Here is a 17683-nt window from a genome sequence, read left to right as displayed (position 1 = left end):
AAATAAAATTTAAGGCTGAGCTGGACAGGTACTTGGAACGAACGGAGGGGTGAAATGGGAGTAAGTTTTTTTTTTTTTTTTTTGCTGGTGCTGCATAAGCTTGCTTTCTTGCATCATATGCCTCTACTAATGCTAATTCCATATATTATGATTTTAAAGAAAATATATGAGAACCCTACCTCCTTTATTAGACTAGACAAAAACAGGTAGAAAATTTTAAATTGAGAAATGGGTTTGTTGATTTTCAGTATCTCCGAAATTGTTTTATTGCTCCTCTCAAAGAAGGTTTCTTAAGATTGGAGTTGGAGTGGTCACAGAAAGGTGTCAATGTGAATGGAGAGTACTGAAACTATTTATTTACACTTTGCTGATGACATTGTGATCATAAACCATGATCCCAAAGAATTAGAGGAAAATCTTAATCAGTTGTGCAGAGTTAGTAAGGATTTTGGACTAAAGATGAATATGGCTAAAACAAAAGTAATGATGAACAAGTATGCCACAGAAAGGGATATAATCATTGATGGAGCAATAATTGAAAAGGTGGATTCATGTACTTATCTGGGACAAGTCATTAGCTGTAATAATGATAAATGGCTGAAATTAAGAGAAGAATAAATTTTAGATGGATAGCATTCAGGAAATATAATCACATACTGAGGAGCAATATCACAATTTTTCTGAAACGTAAAATAATTATCTAATGTATACTCCCTACCATGACTTATGGAAGTGAAACTTGGGCACTCACCAGAATGGAATAGAACCTGAAAACTACACATCAAAGAATGGAATAAAGTATATTTAGAATCAGACTGTTGGATAAGAAGGGGAGTTGGATTAGGCAGCAGACTCAAGTAGAGGACATTCTTTCTTATCAAAACAAGAACACTGAAATGGACTTGGGCAAGACACATAGCTTGAAGACATGATGAAAGTTGGACTAATAAAATAACAGAATGGTATCCAAGAGGTGCGAACAGAAAATCTGGAAGATAACAATGGAGATGGGCAAATGAAATTCGAGAGTTCTTGGGCAATAAATGGATGGCCATTATTGCACAAAACAGCAGGAACTGGAAAGTTGCTGGAGAGGCCTTCATCCTGCAGTGGATTGAAAATGGATTATAATGACGTTAGTAGTGTTCATGTTCTGTCGTTGTTTTTGGCCCAGAATCATCTGGGTACTTGTCCACACCACGAGAAGGCGCGCCAGTTCCAATAGATGTGACATCCATGGGCTGAGAGTATGAGACAAAAAAAAAAAAAAACCCACCTTCTCTGGGGCCCCACTCCAAAGGGGGGGGGACAAAAAATAGATCTGTTAATTGATCAACTATTAAAAACAGCAGCATCAAAACACATGAATGTCCCTCATCAGATGAATTTTATCGACCACTAATCATACTTTTCCTCAGTTCAAACACTTCTTAAGCAAATATCTGAAAAATTTGAAACTTACTATGGTCTGCTTCATATATAGCTTCTTATCTTGGATCTCTCAAGAATTTCATGTATCACTATCCTAGCATTGGCATATATTCGACTGTCGTATGGTATGTGTTCCCAGCCTTTTCTGGCCCAGCTAAAACAAAGGTCTGTGTTACTCAGTCCTAATTGATAGAATTTCTCATTCAATGACCTGTTATAAAATTGATGACTGTAAACTGGTTGTAAAGCAATCATGAACTTTTTTGTCATTAAGGAAAGTTGCATCGGGGATAAACAAGGTGGTTACCCTTTCTGTAGGTATGGTATCCCATCTTGTCTGCCCTAAATTAATTACTTTATTCAAACATCTTTTCTTTTTACCTGTACAATCAGAGCAAATATTAATCTCAATACCAAAAATTTCTGTAGGAATTTCCCTCAATATGGTAATATAGACCATGATACAACAAATATAGATCCAAGGGTATCACTGCTGCTAACAATTGCAGCACTGCAGTGGACACCATTCTGCACACTCTTAGAATACCAAGAAGCATGATGCACTGTATAGAATTTATTTTAGCCTGAAACCTAGTTATTTTAACTATGGAACTAGGCTCCTGCAGCATATGTCGTTATAGGAAGAAATACTGACGTAATGCAGAAATAGTGTTTTATGTGACAGGCCCCAGTCAGACTTTGAAAATCTAATGATTGAGCCATTAGAATTTCCTGATTTTATTGCTTAAATATGTTAAGTGCTAGTAAAGTGATAACTTACTGTCCACAAAATTCTCAGTTATTTAGTATCAAGGACTATAGGTAAACAACAATTGAAGAAGTTGATTTATATCCAAAGCTGTTTTAAATTTCATTTTGGTTTTATAAGGACTAATAGCAAGCTTATATCTTATTGAGCTCAAGAACTTAAGTCTGCCAACACACTACTAGTGTTCTGTTCTGTTCTAAAAGTTATCAAAATCGTCCTGCTATTATAATCATTATATCATCTTCAAATGCCAGCACCTTACAGTTATGGAATGTGCAAACCAACCAATTCTCTAAGACTAGCTTCCAAATAAGGGATCCCAAGACAGAGCCCCGAAGACACTCCCTCACACCTCTTTTTGTAGCTAAAAGTGCTTGGGCTCTATTAGCACGTGGCTATTTGAAAAGGAATTTTTAAAAAGTATATATAATTCCTTGGAACAATCTGCGTTTCTTAACCGAGCCATTGCTGCTCCCCACAAAACTATCAAAATGCCCCTTCAAAATCAATGTTGATTGCTAATTCATATTTGGATGTAGAATTCTCAATATGCATTTGGAATGTCACTACAGTCTTCACAGGATTTCCCAGGAGTAAACCCATATTGCTGAGACGATATCATATCCTGTTGTACTAGCAGGTCAGTTATCCATAATGCCATTAACCTTTCAAGAATTTTGCCAAAAGAGCGATCGGGAGATATGATTATGTTCTGATTATGGCTTCTCAGGTTTTCTAACTAACTTCAATAATGCAATCTTCCACTGTATTGGAAACATCCCCTCTGATAGACATTTGTTACAAAAATAATAAGAGGATATAAGGTAACAACGTATAGAACCTTGTTATAAATATATTCTCAACTAAATTAATTCCACAATGTTTTGTGAAATTAAGCTTCTTCAAAACTCCTGTAAGTTCAAAACCCCTTGCATTGTCGCTTTTGTGGGTATTATTGCATCAGGCAATCATGTAACCAATCACTGCCTGCAATAAAGATATTTACTAATATCTATTGTAAATATGTAGTATGTTCTCATATTACATAAAGCAGCCTATCTGTACATATGCCAGCTTGATAATCAGTATTTTCCTCAGGGTCATCAGTTGGAAATAGCTTACTCAAAATTACCTTAACCAAAATTACCCTTCCAACCAATAATCTCACTGATATTTGTGGCTACAGTATTGAACACTTCCCCATACCTTGATTTGTCACGTGATACTTTATACAGTAAACCCAATGGGTTAGAATTTCCCAATTATTTCACAAAAGCTCTCCAAATCACCAATTTTGATCATCTATCTTCCTACTATAATTATTTTTTACAGACAAATAGTTCTCGTGTAACCTTGTAACCTTGGAAGTGGGACCAATGTCTGTGGTGTTGTTATTAGCTTCTAGCCCTTATATACTACTTTTGTATACTTTTGTAGCCTTTGTATACTGCTCGCTTTAATACTGTTAACTCTGAGACAGGTTTTTGATCTAATAACTTTCTTTCTACCAGACTTGAATCCTGTATAATAATTGAATCCTGCATAAATGTAGCAAGTTGGTCAGCCAAATCTCTATTAACTGATGCCTTATCACAGAGAAGTCCATAAGAATTGATGCATCAAACACAGACAAATATATTGTTTTCAGTGGGATCCAAACTAACTCTGGCACTCGATATTGACTAGCTGAAGTTGCTGTAATATTGTTTACATAAAAAGAGATAATTCTGTTTAGCCAGGAAAGCCCATTGTGTCCTATTAATGATTTATCGAACGCTAGCCTGTAGAGATAGAGAAGTCATAATCTCATTGTATTAGGTAATTGTAAGACCACATTTAGAATACTGTGTTCAAGTGTGGAGACCTCATCTGAAAAAATACATCGATCTTCTTGAAAGGGTTCAAAGATGGGCAACTCAAACGGTGAGATCAATAGAAGGATGACCGTATGAGGAAGGACTCCGATTATGTGGGCTAGAGCTTCACAACCAGGCACCTCAGAGGTTACCTGATTGAGGTTTATGAGGTTGGTTAGTTGGTTATTAGGAGTTTTATGGCATCAGGATCTAAGGCTATGTGCCAAAGGTTTATATGGCTCTGAGAGAGATTAGTAAAATGAATGAAGGTGGAATTCTTACTGTTATTAAGAATTCCAGAACAATGAGCTATGCCGACCGGGCTAGCCGAGTGGGTAAAGTACCTGCCCGGCAATCCAAAGGTCGCGGGTTCGATTCCCGCCTTGGGCTGGATCAAAGTACTGCAAAAACCTTGGGAGGTGCAATATGGCCACAGAAGCCGATGCGCCAACAACTACCAAATCAAAAAAAAAAAAAAAAAAAACAATGAGCTATAAATTCAAATTACATGGGTTTGAGGTTTAGATTAGATTGTAGGAAGTTTTCTTTCAACCAGCGAGTCGTTACTTGCTCTCACAAGTAGTTGAGGCTGACAGTTTGAATAAATTCCAAGGTCGGTTGGAAAATGTTCCGCTCCTTTGTGAGGAGTGAAACATTTTCTTATCTACTTTTTTTTTTTTTTAAGCCAGTGCAGCAAAAGCCCATGGCTTCCTTGCACTAAATGGTGAATACTAATACTATTCTATTGTAAAAGGATCTAAAAAAGTTAGGCAGATGGGCAAAAATGGCAGTTGAAGTTTAATATTGATAAATGCAAATTACTGGTTTTGGGTAGCAGTAATCCCAGAGTAATGTTACACTCAGGTTAGTGGAAAATAAAAAAGACCTGGGGGTAATTGTGCAGTCGGATATAAAGTTCTCTGAGCAGTGCAGAAGGCTGAATGGACAGCTCATTGGGTTTTGTCAACAATAATTAGAAATTTTGCTAAGCAGGGATAAGTAGTTGATTATCCCATTGTGTAAAACAATGGTCAGGCCTCATTTTAGGAATGGTGTAGAGCTGCTGGAATGAGTATAGAGAAGGGCACCGAGATTGGGATGGGACAAAGGGGTACTCTTACCAAGAAATGCTTCAGTTCTGCAAATTGCAGTGTCTGAAGACTGCACCTCTGATGTGATCTGGTTGTGATGAGGCTCAGAACAAGAGGGCACAGAAATCCAAATTGAGAAAGGATGGTTTCAGAATTGATGTGCAGAAGTTTGTCTTTAGCCAGCGGGTAGTTGATTGTTGGAACAAATTTCCATCTGCTGTTGTGGAAATTGATAGCTTAAATAAATTCAAGGAAGAATTAGAAAAAGTATTGGTGGAATGAATATGTGAAATGGGAGGCTTTATTTTTTTATTGATGCTGTTTAAGCTTGCTTTCTTACATCACTTGCGACTGCTAATGCATAAATATATATTATGCTTATAAAGTTATAAGTTAATTAAAGTAGCTAATAAAATAATAGCTAATAGCAGTTAAAGCCAACTGATACGATTTGAACTTTCGAGATACATATTTCCCACAGTTAAGGCACTAGAATTCTCCTACCATGCACTACTGTATAAAGTTACAAGATATGATATTTATGCCAAATTTCCATTATAAAAGTTCTATGTATATTAAGTAATAACTTTCAAAATATGTAGCTAAATTTAGAAATAAAATAACAACCATGACTAGGATTATAAACCTATAAACAGTAAACGATTGGTTATGATAATTAGGTCAACAACATTTTTCAATAACTTGTCCATTCCCAGGGACACAATTCAACAAGTAGAGCGTGTTTAGTGTCAAATGGCACCAGAAGTTTCCCCCATTTCCGTGTAGTATACCTTGTAGGTGTGAAACAGAACATTGTATATGTGTAGTGTCGTGTACCGTTGTTCCTCTGGTCATTTGGCCACTGGGCCCCTAATGGGACCCAATGTTGCTCATACTGCGCCCCGTGGAGGCAGACTAGGTACATGAGTATTATACAGTGGAATCTCGTTAATACAAAGTTCAAGGGACCTAAATTTTCACGTTTTGTGATAATGAGGTTTGTAGTAATGAGGTTCCCCAAAAGTGTCAAAATTTTACCGTTATTTATTATTATTTTTTTTATTTTGGTAAATAATAATAAATAATAATAATATCAAAAATAAAATAAAATAAAAACAAAAGCCTTGTCTAACAATACAGTAATAGGAATAATATTTTTTAAATATTTTATTTTATTTGTATGATAAACTAAGAGAAAAGCAATATTAATGGAAATGAAAATATTGTACAGTATATATACAGGGTGGCCACTGAAAGACTGAATGGTTTGAAAAAGTCATAACTTCTTCATTTTCAATCTTTTTTTATTTTCTTTTTTTACAGGTTATAGAGGATCCCTTGGAGATTAAAATGGCTACGTATGATGTCCAGCAACGAGTAAAACTCATTGGGTTTTTCTATTCCAGTGAAAAATCGATTATTGAAACTCAGAGAAAATACCGGCAACATTTTAAAGTAACAGTATCTCCTAGCGATAACATGATCCGGAACTTAATCGCCCGGTTTGAAAGAACTGGATCAGTCGACGATCTTCCGGGAAGGGGTCTTAAGTGCATGCTGTGCATGCACTTAAGACCCCTTCCCGGAAGAAGTGCTTCACAGAAGTGCTTACTGTGCATGCACTTAAGACCCCTTCCCGGAAGAAGTGCTTCACAGAAGTGCTTACTGTGCATGCTGACGCAGTGGAAGCTGTATGGCAGAGTGTCCTTGAGGATCCACCTGCCTCTACCCGTTGTCGCTCTGCTCAACTAGGCATCACCAGAACATCACTTCAGAAGAGTCTGAAACTGGATTTAAAAATGTTTGCATACAAGATCCAAATGGTCCAAGCTTTACTACCCCAAGATACTCAGCAGCGCCTGTAGTACGTCATTCGATTTCAACACCTAGCCAGAGATAACAACAACTTTTTGAACTTGATAATGAGTGATGAGGCCCATTTTCATTTAAACGGGTACATCAACAAACAAAACTGCAGATTTTGGAGTACTGAGAATCCTAGGAAATTACATCAGCATCAATTGCATCCCCAAAAATGCATTTCTTTAGATGGCAGTGTGGGTGCTTCTTCATTATTGCTGTTGCTGGTAACAAAAACATCATCATTTTGCTTGGTGCTGAGCAGCTCTTCTGGTGTTGGCGTTGATGTGGTAGCAACTTCATCATCATCCACAAATGCTTCAAATTTGCCAACAAAATCCATATGCTTCTTCAAATTCCCCCATTCCTCAATATTTGTCTGCTGGCCATGTTTTTTGACAATATTCTCTCCAAAGCCACTCTTTCTGAAGCAGTTGATTATTACACTTGATGCAATACTGTCCCAAGTAATAACAAGATTATGGATAGCATCCAAGAATATTCCAGTTTGGCTGCAAATCGTTCCATCCTTCTATGTTGCTGATCAAGTACCTTATCAGGCAGGCTCTGTACTCTCTCTTGAACTAGTGGTTGCATAAAACTGGTGGTATTGGGAGGTAAAAACAAAAGCTGTATATTTGTCAACTTTTAGTGTCTTGGCAGAATGTGCTGTACAACGATCTGGAATAATCAAAATGTTCCTTTTTCTGAAGCCATTCTTCTGACCACTTTTGATAATTAAGGCTAAAAAACTTTGATCATAAGGCAAGCACTTCTGCTGGCCTCATAATCACAGGCAAGTTGGTTAACTTCTTTAGAACATCTTGGTTTGGGAAACTTACCAATCACCAGCAGGCAGAGTTTTGTACTGCCATCTGAATTTCAACATAACAGAACAGTGAATCTTTGTTTACTTAATTTTCCACTGTGACAAGACTCTCCTTGAATGAAAATGTTTTGTTTGGTAGAAAATTATAAAATAAACCTGTCTCATCAAGATTAAAAATATCCTTTGCCTCTTATTTTTCAAAAATGGACCATACAGAACACAACCAGTCTGTAGCCTTTTCTTTGTCGACTAATTCAGCTCGCCACAAACATTTCGCAAAACCAAGTTATTGCTGTCTTTAAATCTTTGTAGCCAGCCCCTGCTACATTTGAAGTCACTAATTCTATGTTGCTGAGTTAGATAATTTGCCTTTCCTTGCAAAATCAGATCTGATATTGGACCTGGAATGAGATAGATAGACTTTTGTTGGTACCATTCGAAAAGTTTTGTTTTAGAAAAAGTGATTTTATTCTTTTGTTAATTTAGCAGTTATCCTTCATAATGATATTTTTCAGAATACACTTACGTGTAGCTACCATAAACTGGTTCTTTTAACACAAAAGTAAATTTTAACAAGTCAGTGCCATGCTTCAGAAAGTAGAGAAAGTGGGTGGCCAGAAGCAATAATCAGACAGCTGTGCAAAGATTTGTATTAAACATACAAAATAACAATATTTCTCACTGGGTGAAAACGAACTTTGTAATACATATTAATCAAATTTTGCAATGAACGAATATATTTACATAGAAAAGTCTATCCTTTCACAGGGGAATGGTATGTGCTTTATATAAATGACTACTTTGTATAAACTGAATTTATATTAATGTAATTTTACTGTATATGAGTATGCCTAAGAATTTACTTATGCTCATATATTTGTTGACATATTTAATTTAGAGTGTGAAGGTTCATCTGGATCAGAGACATTGCAGTTTATATCAGTAATCTCAAATTGATTTGAAGAATTGCTTTCAGATATTCTTCAAATTCTTCTGAATTTTCCAGATAACAGTATAATTAGATCAAATAATACTAATATTGCATTACCTTTAATTCAACCTTCTTTTTATTTTAGAGATTTGGCAAAACGAGCACGTCGTTGGGATGAAAAAGCCCTCCACAATTTAAAATACCGTAAAGAAAAATTAACTGAAGAGCTGAAAGAAATGATGAAAAAGACGCGTAAAGAATCTGACTTGACAACTATTCAGTCTCAGATTAGAGGTCTGGAAACACGGCTAAAATATTCTATAACTGATAAGGAAAATATAGTAAGCTTTTTATTATATAGGATTTAATTTTTTAAAAATGCTTAAGTGTTAATGCTTTACAAGATGTTATTGAAAGTTTGTGTTGTATTTAATTCAAAAAATATTCAATTACCTTTGCCTAATTTTGCATCTTGTTCCTTCAATGTAGGCCCAAGTTTTCTAGGTTCTATTGATTCGAGGTTCTCAGTGAGTTTTTGTGCTGTGTATAAATCCTTAATGAACACTTTTTAGTTCTAAAAGTGTTGTTAATATCAATGTAAAGTACATTTCGTCTTGTGGAACTTTACTCTTTTTTTTTTTTTTTTTTTTTTTTTTGAAATATGTGTTTTTATGTACTTGCCCTATTAACAAAATTGCTTGTGGTAATTGCATTGTTAAAAACTTAGAAATTGTAAAATGTAGGCTACATCTGTTTTATACAAGGATGAAAAGTTTTTTTTGGAAGATTTGGTCCCATTCCTATTAACTATGTGCAAAGAGTTTACCACATTTGTGATTTCCCGCATGGGATGCTTAAATTTCCTCTAAGTATCGGATTTAATTTTTACTAATCATATTGCTTATAGGTTAATAATACCTCTTGCTATAGCCCATGAGCGAAGATTCTTGGAAATTGCCACAACAAGCCTATGAGCAAGGATTCTCAGCAGTTGTACCAGCATTTGCTGAATGGTGAGCAGCCAGCCTATCATTTGCCAGGCAATCTCTGTCACTATCTGGCATGCTAAAGTTTCTTTTTTAAATGAATGTACTGAAGAAACTGTGGCTTGCAATTTAAATTGTTTGTTCTAAGCCAGTTTCCAGAATCATTCCAGTTCTGTGCAATATGTGTCAAGTGTTGGGAAAAATGGTTATCCCTGTTTAGCTGTGCAGTTTTCATAATGGGGAAGAAGCAAGTAGGATAAATTATAAATGTAAAAAATCTGAACATCATTCAGAAGTGGACTGCAATCCTGAGATGAAGCATGTGGATATTGTGCATATGATGAACATCCCTCCATCTACACTGAATACGATAGTCCGCAAACAGAATAAAATTGAAACTGTGTGTGTGTGTGTGTGTGTGCGTGCGTGTGCGTGTGTGTGTGTGTGCGTGTGTGCGTGCGCGACAACATCCTGAACTTTAGGAAGTTGCTGAAGTGAAGCACGTGCCTACTGAAGTGGTTCAGTCCAAGGTAGCCAGTTTAGCCCCAAAAATGGAGGTTGATGATTTTAAGGCATCAAAGGCTGGATAAAAAATTTAAGAAGAGACATAGTAGTGGTAATAGTGGCATGTGATGCAAGAAAGCAAGAGTATGAGCTTATGTAGCATCAGTCAAAAAAAAAAAAAAAAAAATCACACAACCATTCCCTCTAAATGTTTGTCCAGTTTCTCCTTAAATTTATTTAACCTATCAACTTCCACAACAACATATGGAAGTTTGTTCCAGCAATTAACCACCCGCTGCTAAAGGCAAATTTCCACACATCTATTCTACACCTGTCTTTCCTCAATTTGAATTTATGCCCCCCTTAGGTTCGTAATCTGAACAAGTGGAAGAATCTCATCAGAATTCAGTGTGCTCAACACATTCAAGGCCTTATACACCTCAATCAGATCACCGCGCAGGTGCCTAGTCTCCAGCCACTGCAATTTGCAGAACTTAAGCCTCTCTTGGTAAGAGGATCCCTTCATTCCCCTCATCAATCTTGTTGCCCTTCTCTGTTCACGCTCAAGCAAATCTACATCCTTTCTAAAATGAGGCCTCCAGACTTGTATGCGGTACTCAAGGTACAGCCTGACCATTGCCTTATACAGAGGGACAATCACCTCCTTCTCCCTGCTAGCAAAATTCCTGTATATCGTTGACAAAACCCCATGACCTGCTCTGGCAGCCTGTCTGCATTGCTCAGGAAATTTCATATCTGACTGCACAATTACGCCCAGGTCTTTTTCATTTTCTACCACCTTAAGTGTAGTACCACACAGTTGGTATGTTTCTCTGGGGTTACTTCTACATGCAGTACTTTGCATTTGTCAATGTTAAACTTCAGCTGCCACTTCTCAGCCATCTTCCCAAATTTTCTAGATCCTGTTGCAGTAGCACACTGCCATTACTGTCATTAACAACCTTGCTAACATTAGCTTTAGCATTAGCATTAGTAGAGGCATTTGATGCAAGAAAGCAAGCTGCATCAGCCAAAAAAAAAAAATAAAATAAAATAAATAAAAAAATAACCCCACTTCCACTTCACCCCTCTGTTCGTTCGAAATACCTGTCCAGCTGAGCCTTAAACTTATTTAGGCTATCAACTTCCACGACAAGGGATGGAAGTCTATTCCACCAACCAACCACCTGCTGGCTAAAGGCAAATTTCCTCACATCTATCCTACATCTGTCTTTTCTCAATTTGAATTTATGCCCTCTCAGGTGATTATTCTGAGCAAGAGGAAGAATCCCATCAGCATTGAGCATGCTCAAACCATTCAAGGCTTTATACACCTCTATCAGATCACCTCGCTGGTGCCTAGTGCCCAGACACTGTAATTTGCAAAACTTAAGCCTTTCTTTGTAAGAGCACCCCTTTGTTCCATTCACTAATCTTGTTGCCCTTCTCTGTACTCGTTCCAGCATCTCTACATCCTTCTTGAAATGAGGCCCCCAGACCTGTATACAGTACTCTAGGTGTGGCCTGACTATTGCCTTATACAAGGGAATAATCACCTCCTTATCACTGCTTGAAAAATTCCTATATATCATCGACAATACACCATGAGCTACTCTTGCAGCCCATCTGCACTGCTCAGAAAACTTCATATCTGCCTGCACAACCACCCCCAGGTCCCTTTCATTCTCTACCACTGTCAGTGTAGTACCACAGAGTTGATACGTTGCTCTAACCTTTGTAACACTTGCAAACTTCAACACTAAGCCTGATATACCTTCATCAATATCATCGATAAATATACAAAACAACTGTTGGTTTGTATATTTATGTTTGGTCCACTGTTGTTTTGTATATTTATGTTGGGTCCACTGGTGTTTTGTATATTTATCAATGATATTGATGAAGGTATATCAGGCTTAGTGTTGAAGTTTGCAGGTTAGGTTAGGTGGTTTTTTAGGAGCATTAGCAACTAAGGCCATATTGTTCTGGAAATATGCGGTGGTCATTCCCTGACCTTCCCGCATCCTCCGTATTTGGTGGTGACGGGCTCGAACCCCGGTCTAATCAAGAAGCGTGTGCTACGCATTGCTGCTCCTTCCCACCTGGCTACGAAGGCGCCTAGTTTGCAGGTGATACAAAGGTTAGCACTAAACCTTCATCAATGATATACCTTCATCAATATCATAGATAAATATACAAAACAACAGTGGACCCAACACCGAACCCTGTGGAATTTCACTAATAATATTAGTCCACGAAGAGCAGCATCCATTAATTACCACCCTCTGTCTTCTCCCACTCAACCATCCTTTTATCCATCGTAGCAACTTACCCTTAATACCATTCTGCTCCAATTTGTACAGTAGTCTTCCATGCGTAACAGTGTCAAAAGCTTTCCTGAAATACAAGTATATGATATCAAAATTATTTTTTGATCCAGTTCCTTTGTAACCACTTCATAATATTCAATCAAATTTGTCAGACAAGACTTTCCCTTAACAAACCCATGCTGTGTCTGAATTATTGCTGCAGTCTTGTATAGATGATCTTGCAACGCATCTTTAACCAGTGACTCCAAAGTGTCACCCTTTGATCTCCCTTTGTGAATTGCGGATACATTTACACATCTCCAGTCCGTGGGGACCTCCCCTGAGTCCAACATGATGAAGTGTAACGTTGTGTGTGCAGCTAAGGTGCTAACATTGAGTGTAGGGATGGTGTCTACATGGAAAAACAATCTGCTTGCCATCCTCAAATAATACCGTACTAAAGATTTAAAAATGTTTCCAGTGCAGACGAGATGGGCCAATTTTTACACCGTCTACTGGTCGCACTGATGTAGATATCATAGTCTTTACTAAGAGCATAACTCCTCTGTCATTTCTGTACACATTGTACTCCCCATGTTCAAATTCTGCATTCGTTATTTTGTTCACCAATTTCCCGACAATGTTTGCATTTGATGAATTAAACAGTACTTCAAATTCATCAAATTTGTTTACTGTGCTACTAGCATTAATGTACACGCAAGTATACATGCACCTGTTTTTACTCTTGGTAACTCTAACACAGCCTGTGTATTTTGCTTGTTCCTTGAGAACCCCATGCAGACCTTGAGATCCCAATACCTTGCTTCCCAGGTTCCTGCATGTTCCAAAGAAGCAGTGCAAGAATCACTAGCACTTCTGTCTGCTGCTGCTATTCGTCTGTTAGTCTTGTATCTTCCCAGGCTAGTAGTTTTCCAACCCACTTATCACTGGCGCCTCCGTAGCCAGGTGGCCAGGAGCAGCAGTGCATAGCACACGCTTCTTGATTAGAAGCGTGTGCTACTAATCAGGGAATGACCACCGCATATCCCCGGAGCAATGTGGCCTTAGTTGCTAATGCTCCTAAAAACCAAATAACAAACAAACCACTTATCACCATCTTGATGGCTTCAGTAAATATTTTTACACCCTTTCTATTTAAGCATTGCTCATCCATCTAAAAACAGTTTCTCTTATTAACACCTTCAATGCTGGCTTGACTGACGACCTTTGTGAACTAAATTCAAAAATTACAGGTTTAAGTTGATTTGGAGTGGGGGGGGAGAGCAAGACAGTTTTAAATTTTCTTCTCACTATGCCTGAATTAGTGAGCTGCCTGCTGGTGAAGGTTGCTTTACCAAAATATCGTTTTTCTTCCATCAAATTGAACAAAAATGATTTTTAAAATTGGATGGTTTTCCTCCGATCAGATTAAATACCCTATGGCATACGTATGTATCAATACACACAGTTATTGTGTTAACAAACACAAATCACTCTGAGAAAAATCCTACCCCATAAGCCTTGCATAGTCTCTCCAGGGCCGAATTCATCGACATTTTATGATATCATAAGTATATCATAAGGTTTTTATGATATACTTCCTCCTATCCTGTCTGTGTAGAATTTGCTGATGTCTTCAGATTTTATCCTGTTTCACAACTTTTTATCCTCATTGGATTGTACTTGTTAAGGAATCTTTTGCCCTCCTGCTCTTAATATTATTAAAACCAATGTGTACAACAACACCCATTTTTTTTTTTTTTTTTTCTTTTCTTTTCTTAAAATATGATAGCTGCTCTATGTCATTAACTTTTTTCCCGGCCAGACATTTCCCATTTCCCTGACAATAGAATTACTGACAACAGCTATCCCATGTGGGACCAGCACACTTGCTGTGAGGATCTCGTTGTGTCTTGTGTTGCTTGAGTGTAACTCCAATGTTGTGCTATGCAACTCAGTTCTTGATTTCTCTTTTTTAATTTCTTTGATGGCATCTGCTCTGTTTGTCAAGCTCTCATATAAGCCCATCAGAACGCTGACTCTGTACTTAAGATCCTCATGTTCATTCTTTGCAACGAAAATGCACAAACATGCCTCTTGACCATATCGTGACCTACTACAGAAAAGGCCACAGTCAGCCTAACAAATGGAATCGTGATTTGAAAGCAATCACCATAGACAGTTTTCTACCAAATCAGAGCATTTCCAAAACTTTGAGATTTTTTGCTCTGTTTTCAGTTAAGATTCTAATCTAAATTTAATTTAAAAATTAAAATTACCACACACAAAAAAAGAAATAGATGTATAACAATGCTCACCATTTTATTTTGTTATGTAATACCTGCTAAGTTATTACTTGGTAAATACTGCTAATGACTTGCTAATTTCTTAGCTTAAAAAAAAAATGCAAACATTTGATTAGAACCTTTGAGTTACTTATTTACTGTAATTGCTATTGCGATGCACTACATTTGCTATTATAATGAGCTACACAACAAGTTTCTAATTGTGAGTGATTACTAACGGTATGAGTAATTCAACTACCAATGTGACTAGGACTATCAAACAATTTATTGAACCCAGTTTAACATGTTAATTGATAAAATAAACATCAAACCAAAATTTTTTTTCAAGAGTTCTAAATTCTTCAACTACACTGGTCATAGTACCCTTGGACTAATATACTTATTATATATTAGAATTAAATATATAACAGTACAGCAATTATATAGTAGAACCAAATTATGCAGAAGTTTGGATAATTTGAAGTTGAAGAGACATGAGAGTTATTTTGAATAATCCTAATTTTGAAGCATTGGTTTTATTTTATTTATTTAGTTATTTTAACCAAGGTTATGAAGTAGGCAGAGTATTTTTAATTGGGCATAATTATCCCTGGAGCAGATTTTAACACACAATTTTACAAGCAAACATTTCACATGTATTTCTTTGTCTTTCTCAATTATTGCCTGACTGCTGATAATTAATTTTAAAATAACTGTTTAGATTAAGCACTGCAGAGTTTGTACTCTCTTGCATTGGGGTTGATTAGAAATCAACAGTTGGTTGTTAATGAGCTTTTAACATGTCTTCTAAGTGTGTGTGTGTGTGTGTGTGTGTGTGTGTGTGTGTGTGTGTGTGTGTGTGTGTGTGTGTGTGTGTGTGTGTGTGTGTGTGTGTGTGTGTGAAGTGCAAAAGCACCTAAGGCTATGACTTGTGCTATGCTATGCTATGTACATTGTGCCTGCAATTGCTTCTTTCCTTCAGCCAATTTGCCTCTGTGCTATATGGAAAACTAGAGTTTCTGGGGGATAAAAGCATGCAGCTCATGACTAACTAACTTGGCCATGTTATTTAAAAAAAAAAAAAAAAAGTTATAAATTATTTCTCACATAATTGATCCGAATCAAAGTTGGGCTTTCTCTACCCTGTCCATTGTATGAGGATGGTGATTATAACCGGTATGCTACCATTGCATCTCTAGGATTGTATCCTAGAGATGCAAGTATTGAATAAAATTAATAAACTTCAAACATTTTTTTTTTTTTTTTTTTTTTTAAAAAACATGGCCAAGTTAGTCATGGGCTGCATGCTTTTATCCCCCAGAAACTCTAGTTTTCCATATAGCACAGAGGCAAATTGGCTGAAGGAAAGAAGCAATCGCAGGCACAATGTACTGACAAGTCATAGCCTTAGGTGCTTTTGCACTTAACACACACACACACACACACACACACACACACACACACACACACACACACACACACACACACACACACACACACACACACATACCCACTTAGAAGACATGCTAAAAACTCATTAACAACCAACTGTTGATTTCTAATCAACCCCAATGCAAGAGAGTACAAACTCTGCAGTGCTTAATCTAAACAGTTATTTTAAAATTAATTATCAGTGGTCAGGCAATAATTGAGAAAGACAAAGAAATACATGTGAAATGTTTGCTTGTAAAATTGTGTGTTAAAATCTGCTCCAGGGATAATTACGTAAATAAGTACATTGTGCCTGCGATTGCTTCTTTCCTTCAGCCAATTTGCCTCTGTGCTATATGGAAAACTAGAGTTTCTGGGGGATAAAAGCATGCAGCCCATGACTAACTAACTTGGCCATGTTATTTTTAAAAAAAAAAAAAAAAAAAAAGTTATAAATTATTTCTCACATCATTGATCCGAATCAGAGTTGGGCTTTCTCTACCCTGTCCATTGTACGAGGATGGTGATTATAACCGGTATGCTACCATTGCATCTCTAAGATCGTATCCTAGAGATGCAAGTATTGAATAAAATTAATAAACTTCAAACATTTGTTTCAGGAGAAAATATGTTTGATTATGAGCAGTGAAAATTTTAACTCTTGATTTTAGTGAAAATTTCAGAATTGCAGTGTCCATTTATATGCAGCATAACAAATTTCAGATTTCTAGACAGGATCTCATGTCTCTGTTAGGGACATGAAATCCTGTCCTAATCTCTCTTTCTTCTTGGTATAAGCACATCACAAGTATTGCTCTCTCTGCATCTAAAAAACTGGATGTTCTCCTTTGCTCTCAGCATTATGTTTCATCTAAGCAGCAATTCACTCTGTACATATCTCAAATCTGCTCTACCATCAAATATTGTTCCCACTTCTGGGGCAGTAATCCCATCACCTGTCTCATGCTTCTAGACTCCATTCAAAAGATGGCAGTTAGGTTAATTAATTATAATGACCTATTAACATCTCTAACAAAGTCTCCGCACTTTATCTTTCGCAGTCATGCTGTTTCTGCTACATGCTTTTTCTATAGATACATCCATGGTTACTGTTCTTCTGAATTGGCTTTAATAATTACCACTTTCTCTTCCAAACCACTCTGAACATGTGCCAAAACCAGTCAACATCCTTTTACTTTTACAATGAGATATTATGGGGATGAAGTTGAAAAATATGTAATTAATGATGTTGAAATTTCACATGTTTATTTAATGAAAAACTTTCAAGCCTACCAGCCAGTAAGGCTCCTGGGGTTGAGAGCATATACCCTATAATTTTAATGGAGATAGCAAGTGAGAGCATAACTGGACTCAGGAGTAATTCCATTGGATTGGAAAAGT

General features: G+C 36.8%; 1 protein-coding gene across 1 annotated transcript in view; it reads left to right on the top strand.

Annotated features, from left to right (window-relative positions):
• The window catches only part of SMC1 (structural maintenance of chromosomes 1), a 635181-nt gene that overhangs the window by 386658 nt on the left and 230840 nt on the right, over nucleotides 1-17683 (top strand). Inside the window, exon 15 of the mRNA XM_090388169.1 lies at nucleotides 8913-9108. Within this exon, the coding sequence (XP_090244295.1) occupies nucleotides 8913-9108 (196 nt within the window). The remainder of the gene's footprint in view (nucleotides 1-8912; nucleotides 9109-17683) is intronic.

Source organism: Mastigoproctus giganteus, chromosome 13, assembly GCF_048544385.1.
Source record: "Mastigoproctus giganteus isolate SK-2022 chromosome 13, ASM4854438v1, whole genome shotgun sequence".
NCBI lineage: Eukaryota > Metazoa > Arthropoda > Arachnida > Uropygi > Thelyphonidae > Mastigoproctus > Mastigoproctus giganteus.
This window is presented reverse-complemented; position numbering and strand designations above follow the sequence as displayed.